Below are 23,425 nucleotides of genomic sequence, written 5' to 3'. Positions count from 1 at the left end.
TTGGTTAGGAATGTGTGATTAGTTCCTGGTATGTCGATGAATTTGAGTATTGATTTGCAACTATGAGTAGTGTTTCATAACTCACTATTATGCACATGTGGAGGACGAAGGCATTTGTTCTTTTAGGTAGCCTTCAGATTGATTTTAGATACATTTGTTCCCTTCTTGCTACCCATGTTGTTGCTTGTGCTCTTTTATTGTTTTTAGCCACATTACAAGCCATATTTGCCCCATTGGTTACTAGTCCCAAGCTTGGCTTGGGGGAGCTATTAGTGAGTGAGGTGAGGGAGTTTGTAGTGTGCACATTATTTGCACAATTTGGGTGGGTTTGAGAAGTTATTTGTTCTTGATCATATTTTTGTTTTGATGAGTTTTATAGTGTATACATTTGAGAAAAAAAAATAAAAGTGTGATGGAAAAAAAAAGAAGTTCAAGGAAAAAAAGTGAGAAAATAAAAAAAAAAGTGAAAATCTAGAAAAAAAGAAAAAAAAAGAAAAAAAGAGCAAAAAGAAAAAAAGTGTTTCATGTTCAAATTATCTAAGTGAAGGTTTATCAAAAGAAAAGGAAAAAATTTGAGTTTCATTGTAAATATTTGAGCTTGAGTTTAGAGTTTGTTTATTCACTCTAGTTTATATTATCATATTTTTATGAGTGAATTTTGTAAGTATTGGGTTGGTTTTTATGATTGGAGTATATTTGGTGGATTTGTGTTGGAGTTAGTTTTGTTGGAGATGTGTATGATCATTATATTTGGTCATGGGTAAATTAGGATATGGCTCCCTTTTAGCAAGGCTTTTCTCTCACATATTCCCAAATTTATCCTACCCTTTCACCCTAGCCTTACATTACAAGCTTTAAAAGATCTTTTGACCTTGTGCATAGAGTTGTGTAAATGTGAAAGTGTTGTTTATCAATGCAAGTTATGACTTGACATATTCCGAGTCGACTATTAGGTTGAGCGTATGTCTTTTTAAACACACGAGTGTTGTGAGTTTGGGAGGGCATTGTTCACATTAAAGGGGTTGGTTGGAGAGCGATCGAGTACATCTTTTACTCGCCACATAAATGAGAGTTGAGTGTGTGAGCACTAGTCTTGAATTCTATATGCTCTTGTGGTTTGCTCTACTTGACAATTGTTGGGGATGAAGGGTGATTAGATGGATAAGATTGGTTGATTTTGAAGCATGTTCACTTGATTTGCCTTGAATCGTTTGTGCTTGATTTTTATATTGGGGTGAGGCATGTTTTATTGTTCATTGAGGAGCTCTTTGCTTAGGGACAAGCAAGGGTTTGGCTTGGGGGAGTTTGATGTGTTCATTTTATATATATATTTATCCCCGTCCCTTGTTCGTAATTAGTAGTGTTTTTGGCTTCTACGAGCCACTTTTATTACTAATTTGTGTTTTCCAGTGCTTTGGTAGTGTTGCTTGAGTTTTGTAGGAATTTGCGTACTTGGAGCATTTTCCCGGGTTTTCGTGGAGCATCTACAAGTGTTGGAAGACCGCGACCCAGTTCGATAGCCCAAGACCGATTGGAGGTAGCAAATCGGTGATTAAGGGCTCGGTTATGAAGATTCGAGGCGTTTGGGCCGAGTTCGAAGACCCAAGGAGGAAATCCGATTGGGCCGGAGAATAAAGGCCCAATCGAAGTCCAAGTGATTGCCCCAAAGAGAAGAGGCCCGGACCATTGGCCCCGCCCGAAGGCGCGCCCGGCCGGGCGGGGCGAAGCAAGGCTTTGAAGAGAAGCCGCGCCCGGAGACGCGCCCCGCCGGGCCCAAGAGATGAAGAAGGCGGGCCCGGTCGGGCGGCACCTTGCCCGGCCGGGCGCGTGTAGCTTTTAGGAAGTTGAGCTTTCCGATCAGTTTTCTTTAGCGAATAATACTTGCTTAGTATTAATGTGTTATTATTAGGCAAGATTAGGGACTTCTACTTACCTCTCTTATTCTAGTTTTTATTTTCCCCTCTCTCTACTTAGACTTTCTCTCTCTAGACTTTTATTTTCTCTTGTTTCTTAAACTCCATTGTAATTCCGCCGTCTTGGTACGATTTCTCTCTTAATCAATCTCAGTATTTTATTCATTCAATTTCTTCATGTCTTGTTTAATTATTATGTTTTGTTTAGTTTTAATTATGTCTGAGTAGTTTTTCTTCTAGGGTTTATGGGGATCTAATAAATAAAATGAAGGGGTAATTTTATGATTGTTGATCATTAATGCTTAATTGATTTCCTATTGATTGTTTAAATGCTATGCAATTAGATTTGGCCAGGTTTAATTGTATGAGTTTAGCAATATTGATTCGAGATTCGAGAGATGAGAATTGATGTTTAGGCTTAGTTTCAATAGGCAGATTAATTTATAAATGGTTAGGTCGAGATTCGAGAGATGAGATTTAATACCGGTAAATTAATTCTGTGATTGTGATACGTAGCGAAAGCCCTTTATGATCTGATTAATTAATGCATTGATGATTGATTATTGTGTTTTGCCCTGAAATATTGTTCATTAGTGAACCTATGCCCTAGGTCTTTTAATATTTGATTTCTTCCTTAATTATTCTCCTTACTCATAATCTTCGTAGTATAGTTTATAATCACAAACAAATATTGGTCACTTTAATAATTTAGACTTTATTAATTAATTAGGAGTAGAAAGACTTGTTTCCCTGTGGATTCGACCCTACTTCCCTATCTGCATAAGCTAGTGGACTTAGGTAATTATTTTTGATTAGGTGATACGACTTTAGCCTGTCAATAATACTATTACTAACACTAACAATATTCAATGTAATACGATGATGTTGAGTTTTCCCAATTTTTGATTTCAAATTCAGGCATTGGAGATTGGAAGGCATTGTTCATCCGTTTTGCGTCTGTAATCTCTCTTTCATTTTCTCTCTCTACAAAATAATTCTGGGAGTAAAAAAAAATAGATTCTGGGCAAAATGCCCATTATGTTCGCACAACAGAGTAGGAAACGTCTAGAAATTTCGACTCTTGGATGGTGGTTTGAAATTTTTGGGCGGTTCCACATGAAACGCCTAAAAATTACGAACCTCCATCGGTGGTTCGAAATTTCTGGGTGTTTTCACCCAGAGATTTCGAAATAATTGGGCGTTTTCACCCTTTTCAGAAAAACAAAAAAAAAAAATAAAAAAAATCTTTTGGCGTGCCGGCGTCCTCCATAACGGCCTTCCCCTTGTACTGCATCGACATTTTCACGCGACGGTGATGCGAATCTACAATTTGGGATGTTTTTGAAGTGTGGGTGGTGGTGATTCTGTAAGTAAAGGGAGGAGGTGGTGGTAGTAGTATTGGGAAGAAGCAAAATACTCTTTGAAATCTTCTCTCTCCTGAAAATAGGATGAAAGTGGGGGGAAGCTTACTTACAAACCCAATCTCTTCTGATCTTTGATTTTGTTTTCCCCTAATTGTTGTTTTGTAAGAAAATTAATTATTCACATTCTTTGATTTTCATCAATTTTTTTATTGTTTTGTAATTTAGCTGAAAATTTTGAAAGCTTTTGGAGTGGAGTGAAATGGGTAAGGGTAAGGGTAAATTTGTAAATTTAGGTTATTTTGTGGGTGTTACTCGGAGATTTGAGGGCGGTGTTTAACAACCCCCAATCAATAAAAGCATATAAATTTTCCATCATTGAGCTTTGTTAATAATAATACAATTGTTTTTGTAAAGTTGGAATAATTTGATTGTTAGTATTATTAATGTTAAAGGACCAACTCAACCAAAAGCTTAAGCTGATGGTTGAGGCCCAGGAATATGTTTTATACTCTATCACGCCCCCTCACACGAGAGCCCGTTTGGGCTAGAAGTGTGGATGCAGCATGGGCCTCCCTAATACCCAGCACTTAACATGGTATCAGAGCCAACGTGACACAAAGGTCACGGGTTCGAATCTCATCCACCCCTCCTTTAAAGTGGAATTAATTCGCACCAGGTATGGGTAGGCCTGTGTTGCATCCACATTTCAAGCCCAAAGTCCAGGAATATGTTTTATACTCTATCAATTAATATTATTGATTTTGTAAAATTGGAATCATTTAATTGATTTTGAAAGCTAAGGTGGTTGATCAATACTCATTAGTGGCTGGTGACCACTAGAGAGGATAATCAAAATATTTGAGGTAAATTTGATTAATTTTATAATAAGGGTAGAAATGTATTGTTAGGTTATAAATGCGGGCATTATTTGGAGATTCGAGGGCGCTATTTAGCGTTCCATATATATATATATAATATATATATATATATATATATAAGGGGAATAAAATAAAGAGCATTGTTTTTTTGGTGAAGATAAAATAAAGAGCATGAGCTGCATGACTCAAACTTTTAAAAACATAATTATTGATTCAGATCGAGATCTTTAAAGATTAGACAACAAGAAATAAACACAAATACATACATATATAATCTGTATGCATCAACATCATTATACGGAGCGCTTATTGTTTTTTGGTTATTTTGAAGGGTATTGGCTAGTGCTTTAATTAATGGTTAACTATGTCAATATGCTTTGCTGTTATATTCCTATAGTTGAAAATGATACGTAGGTCGGCAATTGAATGAGCAACATATACGGAACATAATCGAATGGCATTTTTTTTGACATTTATTTTTTAAATATAAAAAAATTTTATTACTCCGTAATTTTTTTTAAGATAATTGAAGATTTTATTATTTGAAGTTACACATTCAAAATCAGCGCGTATTGTGTGCGGCTGACCACACTATGTAACCACCTATAAAAGTATAAAATAACCTCTATAACACTGACCCAGTAAATCGCTAAAACAGTGATCGAGGACCTGTTCTCATTGACTGAAATGAGCTGGACTGAAATGACCTGAACTGAACTGAACTTATTGATTATAAATACGGATTAATGATCTTTGATTATTTATTATTATATATATGTGTATATACAAATAAACATATTAAAATATTTATGAAAATATACTATATAATTAAATATATATGAAAAATATACTCCCATCGTGTTTTAATAAGTGTTACACTTATCAAATCCGGCCGTATTTAATAAGTGTTACACTTTCTTTTTTGGCAAAAAGTTACATTAATATGTTATATTTCTCCTCTTATGTTCCCCACCCAAACCTACTACTAATTTTATTATTAATTTTTTTTAATTTTTATTTATTTATTTATTTTTTTATATCTTCTCTCACATTCAATACTTTTCAATATTCCATTAACCCCACTATCTTTCAATTACAATTTTTTTAACACTCCAATTACCCCACTTACCTCTTATTTTATTTAAGTCAATTAAATTACCTAAAACTATGTGCCGGTCAAACTGTAACACTTATAAAAACACGGAGCGGGTATTAAAAACATGGAACCTCAAAACATTTTAAAAACATATAATAATAATAATAATAATAATAATAATAATAATAATTCCAACAGGGGGATCACTCTTCAGCCTGGTTGCGAACGGTCCCGATATCGGGTTTGGGTCAGACTATGAATGGTAAGACTTACCGTAGTGTTCTTTGCTATCGATTGGGTGTTCCATTGTTCTCCATTTCAACATCATGTTCTACTTGCTCAAGGGTTTTTGATGGAGATATTTATGGGGATCATGCAGTGTCTTGTGCTGAGATGGTAAGTATTAATCATTGGCACAACGTTGTTCGTGACACCCTTGTTCATATTTGTTTTCGGTCTGGGATTTCTGCTCGAAAGGAGGTTAACGGTGGGTTGACTGGAGGGAACGAGGGGGCGCTACGACCAGCAGATGTGTTGCTTTATTCCTAGGATAAAGGTCGTGATGTATGTGTCGACTTGACGGGGTCTTCACCTTTGACACATTCGGGGTTGTCTGACTACGTTCCTGGTCATGTTGTGTCGGCGGCAGCTCAGCGGAAGCGGGACAAGTATGGGGCACGTTGCAGGGCTATTGGCTATGGTTTTCTTCCTTTCTCCTTTTCTTCATTAGGGGAATTAGACAAGGATGCTATTGCGTTGCTGAAGCGGGTTCAGGCGTTCGCTAAGATTCAGGATATTGGTGCTCGTGCAGCTGCTCACATCTTCAGTAGGATCAGGTTTGCTATAGCTAGAGGGGTGGGGGCCCAGATTGTATCTCGGCTCCCTACCAATTTCTTGTAAATTGATCTAAACCGTATTTTATTATTATACAATGTTGATAATTAGAGATAGATATTTATTGTTAAAAACATGGGTTTGCAAGTGTTTTAATAGAAAGATGCCAACTAAAAAAATAGAGAAAGTATAACAACAAAGCAATAATTTATGGTCACATTTTAAAATTTGACGCATTGAAATTCAACGGGGCAAACAAATAAAAATAAGGGAAGTATTAAAAATTTTATGTGTATTTTATTTTCCCAAAGTTTAAAATCTATACTACTCCGTATATACTAAAGACCTAATGTAATAAGCGGATAAAATTTTCTCTCCAAAATGTTATGTGTTTTTTCAAAAAAGACATTCTATTTTATTTTAAAAAAAACTGAAATTCTTTAATATTTTTTTTTTTTTTTAAAATATATGCAACACATAAGAATTTTAAGGATAAACATTAAATTAATTAAGTCCATTTCAATTGACTGTTTATCATTAGTAATATATCTATTATTATGAATTTGTCTTTACACAAGGCCAAAACTAATAAAGAGTATGAATTATATGAATATTATGCAATAAAAGTCGTGATTGCACCCAAAATGTAAAAAGAAAAACACGTGATTATTATTAACTAGATGAACTCATGAACCCGTGCATCTTTGTTTGAATTTTTTAAACTTTTTTTTTTTATTTTTTATTTTATTTTATTTTTTTTATGTGATAAAACTTATTATAAATTTAGATAAAATTCTTAATTTCAAAAGATAATATATAATATTTAATTACTAATTTAAACTTAAAAATCTCATACACTAATTTTATTTATGTGACATTTAAATTATTAAAGTCTAAAAGAATTAATAATCTCTTATTTAATACGAAGTATGCTACAACTAAAATTGATAATCCTACATAACGCGCTAAGAAAATTAAATCTACATAGCTCTCTAAACACTCAGAAAACTCCCGTTTTTATAATATATATTACATTAGATTATATTGTTAAGTCAGACCACAACATTTTAAGTTTGAAACCAGAAAAACTAGGACAAAGTAATAAGAGACCCATTCTATTCAAAAAAAAAAAAAAAAAGAAAAAAAAAAGGTAAGAGATTACTAAGAGATAAGAGAATCAATGGCGATGATAAAAAGATTGGTAATTATATTATCGATTTTGGTTGGACAAGCAGCTCTTGGGGACAAACAATATAACTATAATCGCAACGATTTTCCAAAGGATTTCATATTTGGTGCTAGTACCTCTGCTTATCAGGTACTCTGTTTTGCTTTCATCATTTTTTCAACGTACATACAAACCTTACCCAATGTCAACTTTAGTTTGTCCGAAAATTTTATAGTGGTCGATTGAAATAATTAGTTCTTTCATTTATGAGTACTTGTAAATTTGTTACTCGTATATCTAAAGGTTGAGGGAGCAGCATTGGAGGATGGAAGGACGCCCAGCATTTATGATACTTTTGCTAATCAAAATAGTAAGCTTGTGTCATTGAGTGCTTCCATCAATTTTCTTAGTATTTTGGTATCTTTTCTAATACGGAGTAATTAAATTTAAGATATTGACCAAAAATTCTAATTATATGCAGTATATACAAAGAAAAAAATAGTCATGTGAAAGATTATAAGTAGTTTAATTCTAATGTGTGGTTTCATATATAATCTCGAATCAAATAATGATTAATGAACACGGTAATTTGCTATATGTTCGTTGTGCAATGAAATGTATCAATATTTATCATACCAACTTCTAATATTAAGCTCACATTCAAATTTGCAGGGCATGGAAAGCATGATCCAGATGTAACATGTGATCAATACCATAAATACAAGGTGATTATTAAGTCATATAATCTTTCTTATTTTACAATTTTAAGTTATAATGGAAGTCTTTCGTTAACAAGCTAAATTCTTATAGATACATATACTATTTAAAACGTTTTAGCAATGGTTTGTGATTCAATTTAACATCGTACTTATTATGAAAAGAAAAACGCACATGTGAGTTGGGACTAATGAATTGCAAATATAGAATCTAAGAAATTGTTGAATGATAGTGTTACTGTTAAAAGATAAGGTATCCCCTTTGATTGATCTTTGAATAATGTAGTTAATCGAATTGGAATAATTATTGAATTATTATCTAATTATGTTAATGATTTCTGGTATTAGGATGATGTTCAACTCATGGTAGAGACAGGATTGGATGCCTACCGATTTTCAATCTCTTGGTCGAGATTAATTCCAAGTACCAATTTTCATACATACCTTACCACCATATTTATCAAATTAATCAATAATTAAGTTTATGTTTTATGTAAACTTATTCACTTTCTTAATTTTCTTTTGGAAATTTTGTCAGAAAAAACCATTTATAGCAACCCTTTTGTTGGAAAAAACCTTATAAAAATTTTTTGGCACAAAGAAACCAGATTGTAAAATTTTTTTGTTGAAGACAACCTAAGCTCTCTAATCACTCAATTAACCTCTAATTTTCCCTTAAATCTTCAAATTATTCATAATTCTCACTAATCAATTTAATAATTAAGTTAATTTATAAAAAAAAAAAAACCCACTCCTCACCACCACCGGGCATCGGCCGAGCCACCCTTTCCTTCTCCCCCTGCTATGACAATAACCCCCTCTCCCGTCCCGAACCTCCGCGTAGATCCCCCACCCCCATCGATCAACCTCCACCGCCGAACCTACCCCCTCCCTTTCCCATTTACCCTCGCCGCGACTACCCTCCTAAACCGTAACCCAAAAATTCTACCCAATAGAGTGGCCACCATCACCGCCGCAATAGAATTGCTTAAATCTCTTCCGGAATTGAAATGCAAAGGGTTTGATGTTTGTGCAATTTATTTTGATAACTTGCCGGCAAAATTTGCGATTTGTTTGTGCGATTTCTTTTGGAAGGTGAAACTTCCCGGCGAATCGGGGTAGGGGCGGCATTGGCGCCGGCACAGGGTAAGGGAAGGAGGAGGTAGACGGAAAGTGGTAGGGGTGGCGCCAATTCTGGCCGCCGCGGCTGCTACAGGGGAGGGGGTGGCTAAGGTGGGGGTAGGTTGTTTTATGTTTTTTTAATTAATATAATTAATTAATTGAGAATTAAAGGCTAATTAGGGAAAATTAGAGGATAATTAGGGTAATTAGAGTTTTTGGTTGTGTTCAACAAAAAAATTTTATAATCTGGTTTCTTTGTGCCAAAAAAATTTTAAGGTTTTTTCCAGCAAAGAGATGGTTATAAATGGTTTTTTCTGACAAAATTTCCTTTTCTTTTAAATGGCAGAGGAGCTATAAACATGAAAGGTTTAAGATACTACAACAACCTTATCAATGAACTTATTCGCTATGGTAACATTTTTCTAGCTGTAAACACATTTTAATTGAAATACATAGTATAAACATCTTTGATAAAATGTTAATTAGGCTATATAATAGGATTATATAGAATGTTCAATTAACTTTAAACTCGCAGGAATCGAGCCACATGTTACTATAATGCACACAGATTTACCTCAGGTCCTTGAAGATGAGTATGGAGGTTTCCTCAATCGAAAAATCATGTATGTACTTTGTCATTTAATTAGTTTATCATAATTTGTACACTGTTTCACAAAATAGACCGTAACAAATAATCGCATTGACCTAATATTTTTATAGTTAAAGATATGATATGATATTCTTATCATCATAAACCATCACTTGTTGCATTATATATATATATATATATATATATATATATATATATATATATATATATATATATATATATATATATATATATATATATATATATATATATATAGGGGAGGGATCCGGTGAGAATAGCTTCAAATGTGAGAATTCATACTTATATGAGAACTGATTTAAAATTTAGAACATGTGAGTAAAAATTTAGAACATGTGAATAAAAATTTAGAACATGCGAGTCAAAATTTAGAACATGTGACTCAAATTAAAATTTTGAACATATGAGTAATAATTTAGAACATTTGTGTGAGTAATAAGTTTAGAACATCAGATTTAAGAATTAAAACAAGTGATTAAAAATTTATAAAATTTGCTTTATGAAATTTTAAACATACTAGTAAAATTTAGAACATCTGATTTAAGATTATGAACATGTGAATAAAAATTTAGAACATCTGATTTAAAATTATAAACATGTGAATAAAAATTTAGAATAAACTAATATAGAATATAGAAAGTGTGAGTAAAGTATTTAGAACATACAAGTAAAAAAATAGAACATATGCTTTGAAATCTGGAACATATAATTAAAATTCTTAGAACACACGTTTTAAAATTTAGAACATATAAGTTAAAATTTTGGAACAAGTTATTTAAAATTTATGACATCAAACTTAACTAATTTATGGTTTAGAACATGTGAGTACTAAATTAGAAAATTTGATTCAATTTAAAACACCTAAGAAAAAGTTTAGAACATCAGATTTAAAATTTAGAACATATGAGTAAAAATTTAGAACATAAAGAGTGTTCTCGCATAAAAAAAATTCTCACGAGAGCCTTCCCCTATATATATATATATATATATATATATATATATATGGTCAAATGAGAAGGATGAGAAGGATTTTATGTGCATAAAATTTTCACTGAATGTGCATATTTTTTAAAAAAAATGTGCAAAAAAAAATAATTGACCGAAATTGAATGTGCATATTTTTTGCACATATTGTGCATTAGTTCTCGTTTTTTCAAAAATTGCAAAAAAAGTATCAGGCCCAAAATCAATTATGCACATTTAGTAGAAAATATATGCACATTTAGTTCAAAAGAAATGCACATTTCATCCTTCTCGTTCTTCTCATTATGTATATGTATATATATACATATATATGTATTCTTTTTTTGGCAATAGCAAAGGAACAAGAAAAAACTACAACAGGTAGGGTAATCCGACATTTCCTTGCAATGTCATTTGCCCTTTGAATCTGATCTCTATGAACTTTTAGAATGAATCGTACACCTTTGGAACGAGGCCCCCACTTCCCTTATCTCTTTTAGCATCCAATTAATCGAAATCTCCTTACCACAGTTGTCCAGTACATTGTTCAAAAGGGAAATAGAGTCAGATACCAAAAGGATTCCATGTCTTCCATTAGCCCGAGCTCACTTCATAGCTTCCAGGCAGGCCCATGCCTCGCATTGGATAACTGAAGATGTTGCTCCATGTTTTCCTCCTTCATTCAAAACATAGCCCTGGGAGTTGGTCTTCACAGCCCAACCAATACCTGATCGCAATGACTTTTTATCCCACAACCCATCAGCATCAATGATGAAATCATCAAAACCAGTCTTATCCTTACCTAGATGCACATAATTGAACCCCGGAGGGATGATAGGGTTATCCTCCAGTAGCCTCCACGTCAGTCGATTGATTTGCTTGCTGGTTAAAAACCATATGGTCTTGCATCACTTGATTTATAAACTCCCTTACCAAGCTCGTCGCTCCTCTAGCTTCTTTAAAGCACCTCTCATTCCTTCCTTTCCATAAGCCCCAAAAAGTAGCCATAAACAAAGCACACCGATTACTATGCTTACGATCCTCGCTATAAAACACTAGGATATAGTGCTGGATCCATCTTGTCAATGAGTTGGACCCTGGAAAGTCGTGGCAAATAGTCAAGGAGCTCTCTTCCCAAACCTCTTTTGCCAGAGAACGGAAACGAAAGAGGTGTTGACTATCTTCATCCTCCTCCCCGCAGTGATCAAAAGTTACCTCAACATCTATGCCTCTTCTAGCCAAAAAACCTTTGACTGCAATACCATCATGGAAGAGCCGCCACAGAAAAAGCTTCCACTTTGGCTGGATATCCATTCTCCATATCAAATTTACAAAATCCTGATCCCTAGCCAAGAAATTGGCTCTTTCTAAACCCAAATCCTTAGACATATAGTAGTACCCAGTTTTAACAGTGTACCTCCCCGAAGGATGGTATTTCCTGTATAGAAAATCGTCCTCCTTGATTAGTTAACCCAGTTTTAACAATGTGGCAGCTCCATTGCCAAGATTGATTTTGCATTGTTCCAATCGAAACACTCCCTGACCTTCCCTACATTCCAAGTCCTAGTATCCCTGTCAATAAAATCACTCACCTTCCAATCGAAGGCTGCCCTCAAAGTCTGGCCTGAGTTAACTAAGGGAATTTCCCATTTCACCCAAGGCATGCTGATAGCTTTAATGTTGTTACCATTACCTACCTTCCAAGCAAAGCCCTCCTTGAAGACTTGAGTAACTTTTTGAACATTGGACCTTCCCATGGAAGGATTTCCTTCCCTTATAAAGGGACTAATAATGTTGCATATACCACACGGTTGGAAACCCTTGTAAACTCATGAGAGTAAAAGTTGAGAATGCAGGTGCATCCTAGTTGCTTGCTTGAAGAGGAGGGCATCATTAAGATTTGAGGTGCCTCTAATTCCCAACCCTCCCATACTCTTAGGAAGTTAGGTTACACTTCTATTCACCCAGTGCATCCCTTTATTCCCATTGTTAGACCGCCAAAATCGAGAAATTAACGAATCAATCTTGCTTGTAATGCTCTGTGGAAGCTTCATACATTTCATAACATGAGCAGACATGCTTACCAGAATAGTGTTGTTGATAAGGATAAGCTTTGCTACTTGGGAAAGGTGTAAAAAGGCCCAAGAGATGATTTTCCTTGCAACTTTGTCAACTAAAAATTGGAAAGAAGAGCTCTTCTTCCTATTGCTATATATCAGAGCCCCCAAGTGAGTCCTCATATTATCCATTTCCGCCATAGAAAGGAGTTGTTTCACAGCTAGCCTTTTATCATTGTCGAGACCTGGTGAGAATTTTAAAAAGGACTTCTAAAGATTTAACTGTTGACCAGAAGCTCTACCAAACCCGTGGAGAATGTCTGAAATGCACACACAAGCTTCTTCACTTGCCTTGAAAAAGAGCATAGCATCATCTGCAAAAAAGAGATGAGAGATCGAAGGAGATCTCCGAGAGACTTTTAAACCCTGGAACTGGTTTATGTATTTTTCCAAGGTCAACATCCTTGACAGGATATCCATACAAAAGATGAAAAGATACGGGGAGAGTGGGTCCCCTTGTCTCAACCCGCACTTTGGGGGTGAAGTGGTCAGAGGTCTTCCTGTTGATGACTACTTTAAAACTTACCGTTGAGATACACTGAGATATCATTCTTACCCAGTGACTAGAGAACCCATAAGCCTGCAAAACTTTGAGGAGAAAGAGCCAGTCCACTCTATCATGAGCTTTTGACATGTCGATTTTAACTGCTGTGAAATTCGACCCTTTCCTTCAATTTATAAGATACATCAACTCATGGCTTTGCAGAATATTTTATCCTCCATATACCTACCTTGGATAAAAGCATGTTGATTTTTCGTAATCAAACTGGGAAGAACCGACTTAAGCCTGTTAACAAGGCATTTAGAAATGCACTTATAGACCGTGTTACATAAACTGATAGGTCTGAACTAACTAGCAAGCTCAGGCTTTTTAAACCTTTGGAATCAGCACCAGGAGGGACTGATTCCATTCTCTAAGCATATTCCCTGTTCTCAGAAATTGGTTCACACTATCCACGACCAACTGCCCGACCTCCTTCCTGTAGACCTTGAAGAAATCTACCGTAAACCCATCTGGACCCGAAGATTTAGAACAATGCATGTTCAACATTGCCTTTTTGATTTTCCCATCTGAGAAACCTTTGTCAAGCCAAAGACTATCCTCGCCTGAAAGGGTGGGGATATCACGCTGTCGCAATAAGAGGATTGTAAACCTCCTTGATAGAGGTTAAGATAACCTCTTCCACTTCCTTTTGCCCTTCCACCCAAGAATCATTATCATTTCTTAGAGTCAGAATTTCATTCTATAACTGCCTTTGCTTAACTTTCCTGTACATGGTAGGGGTAGGGCAGTCTCCATATCAAACCCAATTTGCCTTCACACGTTGCCTCCAAAAACTAAAGCACAACTGGCTTTCTGGAATAAGCAAGTTAATCCTATGAATATAACTCTCCCCTTCCTGAAGCGAGCTAATATTCATCCCAGTATTTTGAAGTTCTTTGGTAACCTTTCTCCAATTGATCCCCCAACATTTTTTTATTTTCCAAACACCAATATTGGAGCTTAGATCTTAGCCTATCAAGCTTCCTCGAAAGCTGAAACATGTGGGACCTCTGAATGTCCTCCTTCCATGATGCTTCCACTATTTCTTTAATTTCTAGGAAGGCTAGACATCAATTTTCAATCTAATATGGTCGATTAGACACCAAAGACCGCGGCTGATCATGGTAAGTAATGGCCGCATGGTCCCAGCAAACAATAGGTTCATGAACAATACGACCTTCCGGAGAGTGACTGAACCATTCCTCCGTGATGTAGGCCCGATCTAGCCTTTCTAGAATAAGGTCACCTCCTTCCCTCTTGTTACTCCAAGTGAACCTTGGCCTTGCAAAAGGAACTTCTGTAACATTACTACTAAACCTCTAATCTAGGAAAGCATCAACTCCTCTAATCTGAGTTGACCCTCCTAGTTTGTCACTCCCGCTTTCTACTTGGTTAAAATCCCCTATGACTAGAAAATCTTTGAATTCCTCTAAGAACCATTGCAATTGTTCCCATACTATCCTTCTTCACCACAAAAGAACAGTACATACTTAAAACTTCCATTAGATTCATACATCTTACATAGGATAAAGTTTTTTGAAGAGTACAAACAATCAACAACATCATTAGACCAACCTATAAGACACCTCCCACTACTTCCTTCCGAATCCCACCAAAAGTGGAAGTAGGGCCTAGAAAACTTAAACTAGCCGCCTCCTTGATAAAACCCAACTTGGTTTCCTAGATAATCGGAAACATAGGTAGCTTCGAACAATAGAGCCACACTAGGTAGGGAATTGCAAGAGAGTGTGGATCATTTGAACCCCTACAATTCCATGCCACAACATTCATATTCCCTTCGGGGGATGACTTGGAGCATCCTCTTCACCCTTCGAGACTGATTTCACCGATTCAAGAATAGATTATTGAAGATTAATGTCCATATCATCCCTTACTTCCCTAAAAGCTGATGTCACTTCCTCACTTTTCTGCCTTTTGTAGGACTCGAAAGAAGACGACGAGATGTCTTGAGGGCGTTTGTTCTTGTCCCTCATTCGGATATCACCATCAATATCCACCCCAAATTCCATTGCCATGTCGGGATCAGAATTAGCTTTTGAAGCAAACATGTTTCCCCCATTTTCATCCTTGAGCTAAATGGAGAAACCACCTTTTTCTGACCACCTATGAAGCCTCTTAAGCCTCTTCCTTTCGACCCATTCAAAATCAGATTCACTATACCTAATTGAGTCTCTATCACAAATATTCGGATAGTGCTCAATTGCCTCCCTTATGCGCTTTTTGTCATTAGCACTGTCATCATGGTTAAATAAATCCGTAAAATTAAAAGAACTAAAAAGCAATACCGGAGTGTTAGGAGGATCAGATTCCGTGAGAGGGAGATTTGGGAGCCCCCCTAAATCTGATGGTGAGAGCCAATAAAAGGTGGAGTTGTGGTTCTTGCTGTTCGGTGGATAGATTGAATGTCATCCCTTTGCACACTTCGAATCCCCAAAGACAGTATTGTACGTACTTGCTTCCATTATGCAAACATACTCCTCGTTTGGTAGTTGTTCTACCTCCCCAAACCTTCGAGTTGCCATGATTGAAGAGCCTTTCAACCATTGTTGCGAATAAGACCAAAGGGGAAGCTCTAACCCCCTGTTATTATCCCCTGCATTTCCAAACATACCAACCGAGTTCCATTCGAACTCAATGAATGAAGCAACCCACTCTGAGATTCCAAGCGTATGAAACATCGTTCCAAGCCTGCCTCCCTACCTAGACACATGCGTGCTGGGCCAACGGAGAGTCCTCTGGAATTTCAAACTGACGGAGATCAACTCCTGAGTTTCGGAACCTATACCAATCCGGAAGGCCACGAATGAAATTTGAATAGAACGGATACTCAGTCGGCCCGTATAGCACATGTATCCCATCCCCTTCCACTTCGTCCAACCTACGTCTCACTCTTCTCCTTGCTACCGCAGCATGAAGCTTACACCGAGAGGTCGAATGACCTGCGCACCCACAAGATTTGCAGATTTTGTAGGTGCCTTCGTACCTCAAGTACACCCAAGTCACTCTATATCCTTCTAGGGGAATAAAGCATCCCGGGATAAGAGGGACAGATCAATCGATTAACATACAAGCCCTGATTTTAGCATGAGCAGGGAGATCATTACCTTTATGATCTAATTCTTCAATATACCCCACGTGCCGAAAAATTTGTCTTGCCCAACCTTCGGTGAGGTAGGCTAAAGGAAGTCCATACACCTTCACTCATACCCTCGTAAGAGTAAAACTCATATGGTGGGGCGCAAAATCAACTTGATACCTTCGAAAATTGATTATTCTTCCATCAAAGATTGCAGTTTTGGCCCGCACAAGACTTTCTTGGTCTCTGTTGCTCCGGCATTCGAACATAAAGTATAGACTTGACCTGTGGACCCTTATCTCCCTCCTAATTATCCAACGAGTACTCACAATGTGTTGCACGTAGTGTTCCGAAGGGGGATGTGGTCCAATAAACAACCCTATTACACTTGAGTTGAAGTTATTAGTCACATTATTGTAAATACTAAAATCGGCAGGAGTGGGAATAAGAGGTCCCCCCCTAGATCTTGAATGCATGTGACGTTCCTCCTGATCACTAGGAGGATATCCATCATTACTCATATTGTTGACAATAAGAATGAAAAGGATAAGACAAGAATAATTAAGGAGGAAGAAATTAAATTTTTGCAGATTTAGAGAATAGAAGAGAAAAAGACAAGAGAAAGAAGAATAGAGTAGTTAGTTAAGAGAAGATGAATTACAAATCTGAAACGCTTAGCATTTATAGACGAACTCCGGTTCTTGGAAGATTAACCAAAAACAAGCATGAGGAGCAAGCACACTAGAGAAATTAATCTCTAATTGAATAGCCACCTCTAGCTATAAATGACTGCACCAGTAAGAGGAGAGCTATTACTGCTGACTTGTATTGGTTGCGGAAAACGAAGAGGTTCTTAGCAATGTTGGAAGGATAAAATAGCTTATAAAGGTTAAAACCTTTTAAGAAAACCGAGGATATATTTAATGCCAGAATTAATCTTATTCAAATAAGAAAAAGAGGGTTAGGAAAACTACAGACACAACGATTGATATCCCTCTACTGCTAGAAAGATTATGAAGAAATGTTGGAAGAAAACCAAGCATGCAAGAACTCCTTCAAGGAGGGTTAAAGAACCCTAGCTGAGCTAGTAAAATTCACTTCCTAGTGAGAGATGCTCCCAATTTTAGAGAGAGAAGTGACCATTGGTTTCGAACAAATAAATTGAGTTTTTATTTACCATATATGGCACGTACTATAAGTCATTTCTTACTTAAATCTTAGAGAGATTATCTAATAGGGGACAGTTTATAAGCTCCTAAATTCACTTTAATTTGTCGAACATGGTCTAATATGATCTTATTCTACAGTTTCAAATTAATTTGGTGTCAATTTTAATTATTTTAAAAACACACACTAATAATTTATTGTGATGGATGATATGTGAATGCAGAGAAGACTTCGCAGCATATGCAGACATTTGTTTCAGCAAATTTGGTGATAGGGTTAAGCAATGGACAACTTTCAACGAGGCGAATATCTTTGTCTTTGGTGGTTATGATGTAGGAAATACACCTCCAGGAAGATGTTCTCCCCCTTTCGGAAAATCTAATTGTAGTAGAGGAGACTCGACGACTGAACCATATATTGCTGCTCACCATCTATTGTTGGCTCATGGATTTGCTGTTAGGTTGTACAAGGAAAAGTACCAGGTATGAATGTATGATATTATGTTATTTTTACGCCTTTTCTTCCATATATGTATGTTATCAATAGAATTGGATACAGGCCAAACAACATGGATTTGTTGGGATGAATCTCCTTTCCTACCATATGTCTTCTGCTACGAATGCACAAGAAGATGTAGATGCTGCTCGAAGATCCTACGATTTTCTTGTTGGCTGGTAAGCTCCAAATTAAAGGATTATAATAGATACAGTCTTAAAGGCTAACTACTTGTCAATCTTGTCTATTAGTCCAGAAATAGTGATATATAAAATTAATACGGAGCATATTTAATGCTTATACTTAACATGTATATTAGCCGAAGATATCAAAATCTTGTGGCATGCTAACTTTTAGCCTTGCTCTGTTGGCATTTTTAGGTTTATGCATCCCTTAACATATGGGGATTACCCTGAAGTAATGAAGAAAAATGCTGGCACCAAATTGCCTACTTTCACCAAAGAAGAATCAAAATTATTGAAGGGATCATTTGATTTTATTGGAGTTAATTATTATAGTATCATGATGGTCACAGACAACTCTATGAACAGTTCCATAAATCCAAGACCAAGAGATTATTTTGGTGACATGGAAGTGGAGTGGATATGTATGCTTTACACCTACTTTCTTATAAATTGAAAAAAACAACTATGACAGTTGCACTAACTTTAACTCGTCACCAGAATAATCACCAACTATTATAATGGGTGTAACATACTTTAACTGGGATATTGCAACCTTATAGAAGGTTAAATTAGTGTTATTTTCACTATAAAAAAAGTAAAATTTATAATATGCGATGTTACCTGTTACAAAAGTTGGTGATATTCTAGTTGCTAGTCAAAGCTGGTGTTCCTCAATGCACCGAAGCTACCAATTTTATTCATTTGGATTATTTTATTTTATTTTTTTTTAATTTTTTTTTGTTTTTTTTGTTTTTTTTTGGTCAAATACTAATAACCTTCTTTGTTACAGATTTTGATTTCGATGCATTGCCAGAAAAGGTGAGTTTTAAAATCAAACATCTTCATTATGATGTGGTTGTATTTATGTATTCTTGATTTATTAATGTCTAACATGTTTTAATTTTGATATAATTCCTAGTTTATGTTTCCAAATGAACCATGGGGTTTCGAGCGAGTATTGGAATATTACAAGGATGTTTATGAAAATCCTCTTATATATATCCATGAAAATGGTATTCAATCCTTTTTCCTTATAACTTTTTGAAAAACAATTAATATGTTTTGAGTTGAAATTAATTGCAGTCAAATTGAAAATTGGTTAGGTCAAGTGGCAAATTATAATACATCTACAAATGATACATTTAGGGTTGAATATTTAGAAGCCCATATTGGGAGTTTGCTTAATGCTATGAGGTAAGGCTCTATTAAATCCTATGATAACAACTATTTGTTGGCTACATACTCCCCCGTTTTTTTAATTTAATATTCCTGCATCATTTACGTGCCAATTTATTTTTTATTTTTTATTTTTTTTTAAACTAATATACAGAAAACTACTAAAATAATCAATATTAAATATTATTGGGTTTTCCACACTGTGCATTTTAAAAATATTTAAGGTACTTCCTTCGTATTTAAATAAGTAAAACGTAGGGGTGTCAATCGGGTTTTCGGTTCAGTTTTGGGTTCGGTTTATCGGTTTGTAATGGGTCAGTTTTTAACGGGTTGGAATTATTAACGGGTCAGTTCGGGTCGGTTTTATATAATTTCGGGTCGGTTCGGTTTGGTTTATTTTTATTACAGTTTCTTTTCGGGTCGGATTCTAATCGGTTCGGGTCATAATCGGTTCGGGTTAAATTCGGTCGGTTTAAAAACGGGATTTGTCAGTTTAAAGCGGGTTTTGGGTCAACACATATCGGGTCCTAATCGGGTCGAGTTGTAATCGGTTCAAGTTGAACTCAGTCGGTTTGACGACTGGTTTTGCCAATTTTAAACGGGTTTCATTAACGTATATCGTCTAGTAAATCCTCAATATTCTTTAATTAGTTAATACTAGTAGATCATACGGAGTATTAATTAGTTATTTAACTTTATGTCCCTTTTTTGTATTATGATTTTTAAGGATCAAATAATAATAACAAATCTAGAGTAAGCTTTTGATTTAGATTTTTAATTTATTTTAATACAATATAGTGTTCCATAAGCCATTACTCGTTAGAGGATGATAATATTTTAACATAAGAGTTTCAATGACATCAAAATTCCAAACCTTTTCAATATAAATACTTTGTAATTTAACTTAAAACCCTTTTGTTTTACTATTGATAAAATATACCCAAAAAAAAAGAAAAAAAAAAACTCCACAGTCATTACGGGTTACGGACTTACGAATTATAAACGGTTCGATTATAACCAGTTACTGCTTGTAAACGGTTGGTCATAACTTATTACGGGTTATAAACGGTTCAATCCTAACCAGTTACAGGTTGTAAACGATTTGGGTTTATCGGGTTTTTGCCGGGTTTAAACGGTTTCGGTTTACAATGGGTCGGGTTGCTATCGGGTTCGGAAGTACTCGGTTCGGGTTGTTCTTGGTTTCGGGTTGTATCAGTTCGGCTTGATAACGGGTACGGTTCATTAACGGTTCTCAAACATTCGGATCGGTTCAGTTTCAGGTTTTAAAAAATCGGGCCGGGTCGGTTTACGGCTTTAAAATAACAGGTTTTTTGCGGTTCGGTTCCTCTTTGGAACAGTTCGAAACGGTTCGGATTCACCAGGTCGGGTCGGTTTTTGACAGCTCTAGTAAAACGTTTTGACTTTTTGCACTATTTATAATTCACTTTGACTAATGTTTGTGATTCATACATAAAAATAAATGTAGTCATGTGGGTACTTGTTGGAATCGTCTTAATGAATAGTCTAGTTTTATTCAATTGTTATAATTTTACTTATTGATAATTTAAGATATTACGGAGTATCAGTCAAAGTTTTACATTGACATACGTTTACAAAAGAGCATTTCACTTACTTAAATAATGAGAGTATATTTTATATACTTGGTTTTTACTTTTTTGAACTAATGACTCATAAAGTTTATTAGACCTTATTTAAGGTGTAATTAGAATTTAAGTAATTTTTTTTCTTTTGAAGAAAGAATTTAGGTAGCCTTAGTAACTTTTATTAGAACTTAACCAAATTAATAATTACCCTTAAAGAAATTAAAGTTACCATAAAAATTGTTAAAACTACCCTCAAGTAGACTTTTTAACAATAAAATTAACGTAAATACGCTTTATACAATAAACAAGACTTAATCAATAATCAATAATATAATACTAAAACTGACACCAGAAGGTTTAAATAAAAAAAAAAAAAAAAAAATTGACACTAGAAATGACACGTGTCATTCTTGGTGTAGTTTTCCCCTCCAAAAATAGACCATTCCTTCTTGCTAAAATCTGCTTGGGTAATTTTCGTATAATATAACTATTATAATATTATTCTAAATCTTTTATACGTATCTTTTATAATAAATATATTCTCTTATAGCTATTATTACTCTATTTTCATATCTTTTTATAATGGGACAATACATCATAATAAAAACTTCGTATTACTCTGTATGCTACATTTTTAATACGAGTACATCATAATTTATTCCTTGAAATGATGAATATGTTTTAAATTAGGTCGTATTTTGGTAACAATATTTAAAATGATGAATCTATTAAATAGTTTTTTATAGATTTGTACCACACAAATTATTATTATTATAATAATAAAACGGGAATTTTGATTTTTTTTTAATTTAATATTTTATTCTCGCCTATTTCTAATACGAATAACATAACAAAATGAAGGGAGTTTAACAATATAGCATAATGTTATAAACACTTTATCTGTACATGTAATTATTTAAAAAGTTTTGATTAATTAAAAATTCATTCGTTTTTATTTGTATCTCTAATATTTTCATATATTATCATATTTTAGGAAAAAAATTTGTCCAAATATCATAAATCGGGGTTATTATTCCTGGCCATTAGTGTAATACATAATTTTTAATACTTATATGCTTGATAAAAAATTTGTTACTAATTTTTCATTGAATTTTTAAAACATTCATTTGGTTTAACATGTAGTTTTAAAATACTTATTTGTCTAATAGACTATTTTCGTTATATTTCATGTTTCATTTCAATATATACGCAAAATAAGAAGATAATACATTTGTTATAGTTGTATTTATCTATGTTATTTTTAAGAGAAATTTTTTATTTTATTGATTAAAAGTAGTGAAATTACCGTGTGTGTCACAGGACCTAATCTAGTTACCACAACATTTAATCCTATGATAATCTAGGGACAATATCTTGATCTAATGACTGTTGTTACGACTCTTTCAAAGGATCAAATCTAAATGGACCAAATTTGCTTCTACAAAAACTATTAATTAATAGGCCCACTAATAATATTTTTTAATTAATAGGCCGACTAATAATATTTTGTAAGTAATATGCCCACTAATAATATTTTGTTCTAACTCTTTTTTTTTTCTTTTTTTTTTTTTTTTTTTTTTTTTTGTTGAGACAATTTTGTTCTAACTTAGTATATGACGTTGTTCATGTACTTACATAGATACATGATAATACATCATACCAATTATTAACTCATTTACTATATTAATGTTAATTTTCCTTGCAGAAATGGATCAAATACTAGAGGGTACTTCATATGGTCACTTATGGATGTATATGAACTATTGTTCGACTTTGATTATACTTTCGGTATATACTATGTTGATTTTAATGATCCGAATCTAACAAGACATCCTAAGTTGTCTCAAAGATGGTATTCTCAATTTTTGAAGGGAGAAAGCACAAGTATGCATGTAAAAAAGAATATATATAGTAGAAGATACAACGAAGTATCGAATTTCAATTTAATCATTCTTCATTTGGAGAAGATGAGAACTTGAGAAAGCACCCCCAATCACTCCATCAACAAATGTCTTCTTAGGAAATACTTTATTTAAATTATGTACAGATTTTGATGATAACATATTAATATTTTATATTTAAATTTGAAAAAATTGGAAATGCCTTTTCATTTAATCAAAATCCATGAAATGTAGTATGCTATCACATTGGAGAAGGTGAGATACGCTTTGTAATCCTTGTCACAAAAGAAGAAAACGAAAAAAAATGAGAAAGTCATGGTAAAGAAAAGACATTATCATGAAATATGTTCTTAGATAGATACTAAATACAAGTATAAAGTTTCATCATATCAATTTTTATACCCCCTCCGTGTTTTTTTATATGCATCACTTTGACAATTGCACTATTCACATACCA

The 23,425-nt window shown here is 34.4% G+C and overlaps 1 protein-coding gene across 2 annotated transcripts; it reads left to right on the top strand.

Moving 5' to 3' along the window:
* Positions 1 to 7,194: 7,194 nt before the first annotated feature.
* On the top strand, positions 7,195 to 23,132 carry LOC145618700 (beta-glucosidase 11-like). 2 transcript variants are annotated; one of them, XM_081673480.1, is made up of 14 exons: positions 7,195 to 7,403; positions 7,557 to 7,623; positions 7,926 to 7,978; positions 8,318 to 8,393; positions 9,136 to 9,142; positions 9,438 to 9,502; positions 9,627 to 9,714; positions 17,831 to 18,089; positions 18,166 to 18,281; positions 18,483 to 18,709; positions 19,078 to 19,106; positions 19,207 to 19,300; positions 19,391 to 19,481; positions 22,773 to 23,132. In XM_081673480.1, the coding sequence occupies exons 1-14, from the start codon at positions 7,266 to 7,268 to the stop codon at positions 23,044 to 23,046; spliced, it is 1,584 nt and encodes a 527-aa protein (XP_081529606.1). In that variant the 5' UTR covers positions 7,195 to 7,265; the 3' UTR covers positions 23,047 to 23,132. The 2 variants fall into 2 exon arrangements, with proteins under 2 accessions (XP_081529606.1, XP_081529605.1); XM_081673479.1 differs by lacking the exons at positions 9,136 to 9,142; positions 9,438 to 9,502.
* Positions 23,133 to 23,425: the final 293 nt, after the last annotated feature.

The sequence above is a fragment of the Chenopodium album genome, chromosome 26 (genome assembly GCF_948465745.1).
Source record: "Chenopodium album chromosome 26, dcCheAlbu1.1, whole genome shotgun sequence".
Taxonomy (NCBI): Eukaryota; Viridiplantae; Streptophyta; class Magnoliopsida; order Caryophyllales; family Amaranthaceae; genus Chenopodium; species Chenopodium album.
The sequence above is the reverse complement of the archived record's forward strand: the minus strand, read 5'-3'. Positions and strand labels throughout refer to the sequence as shown.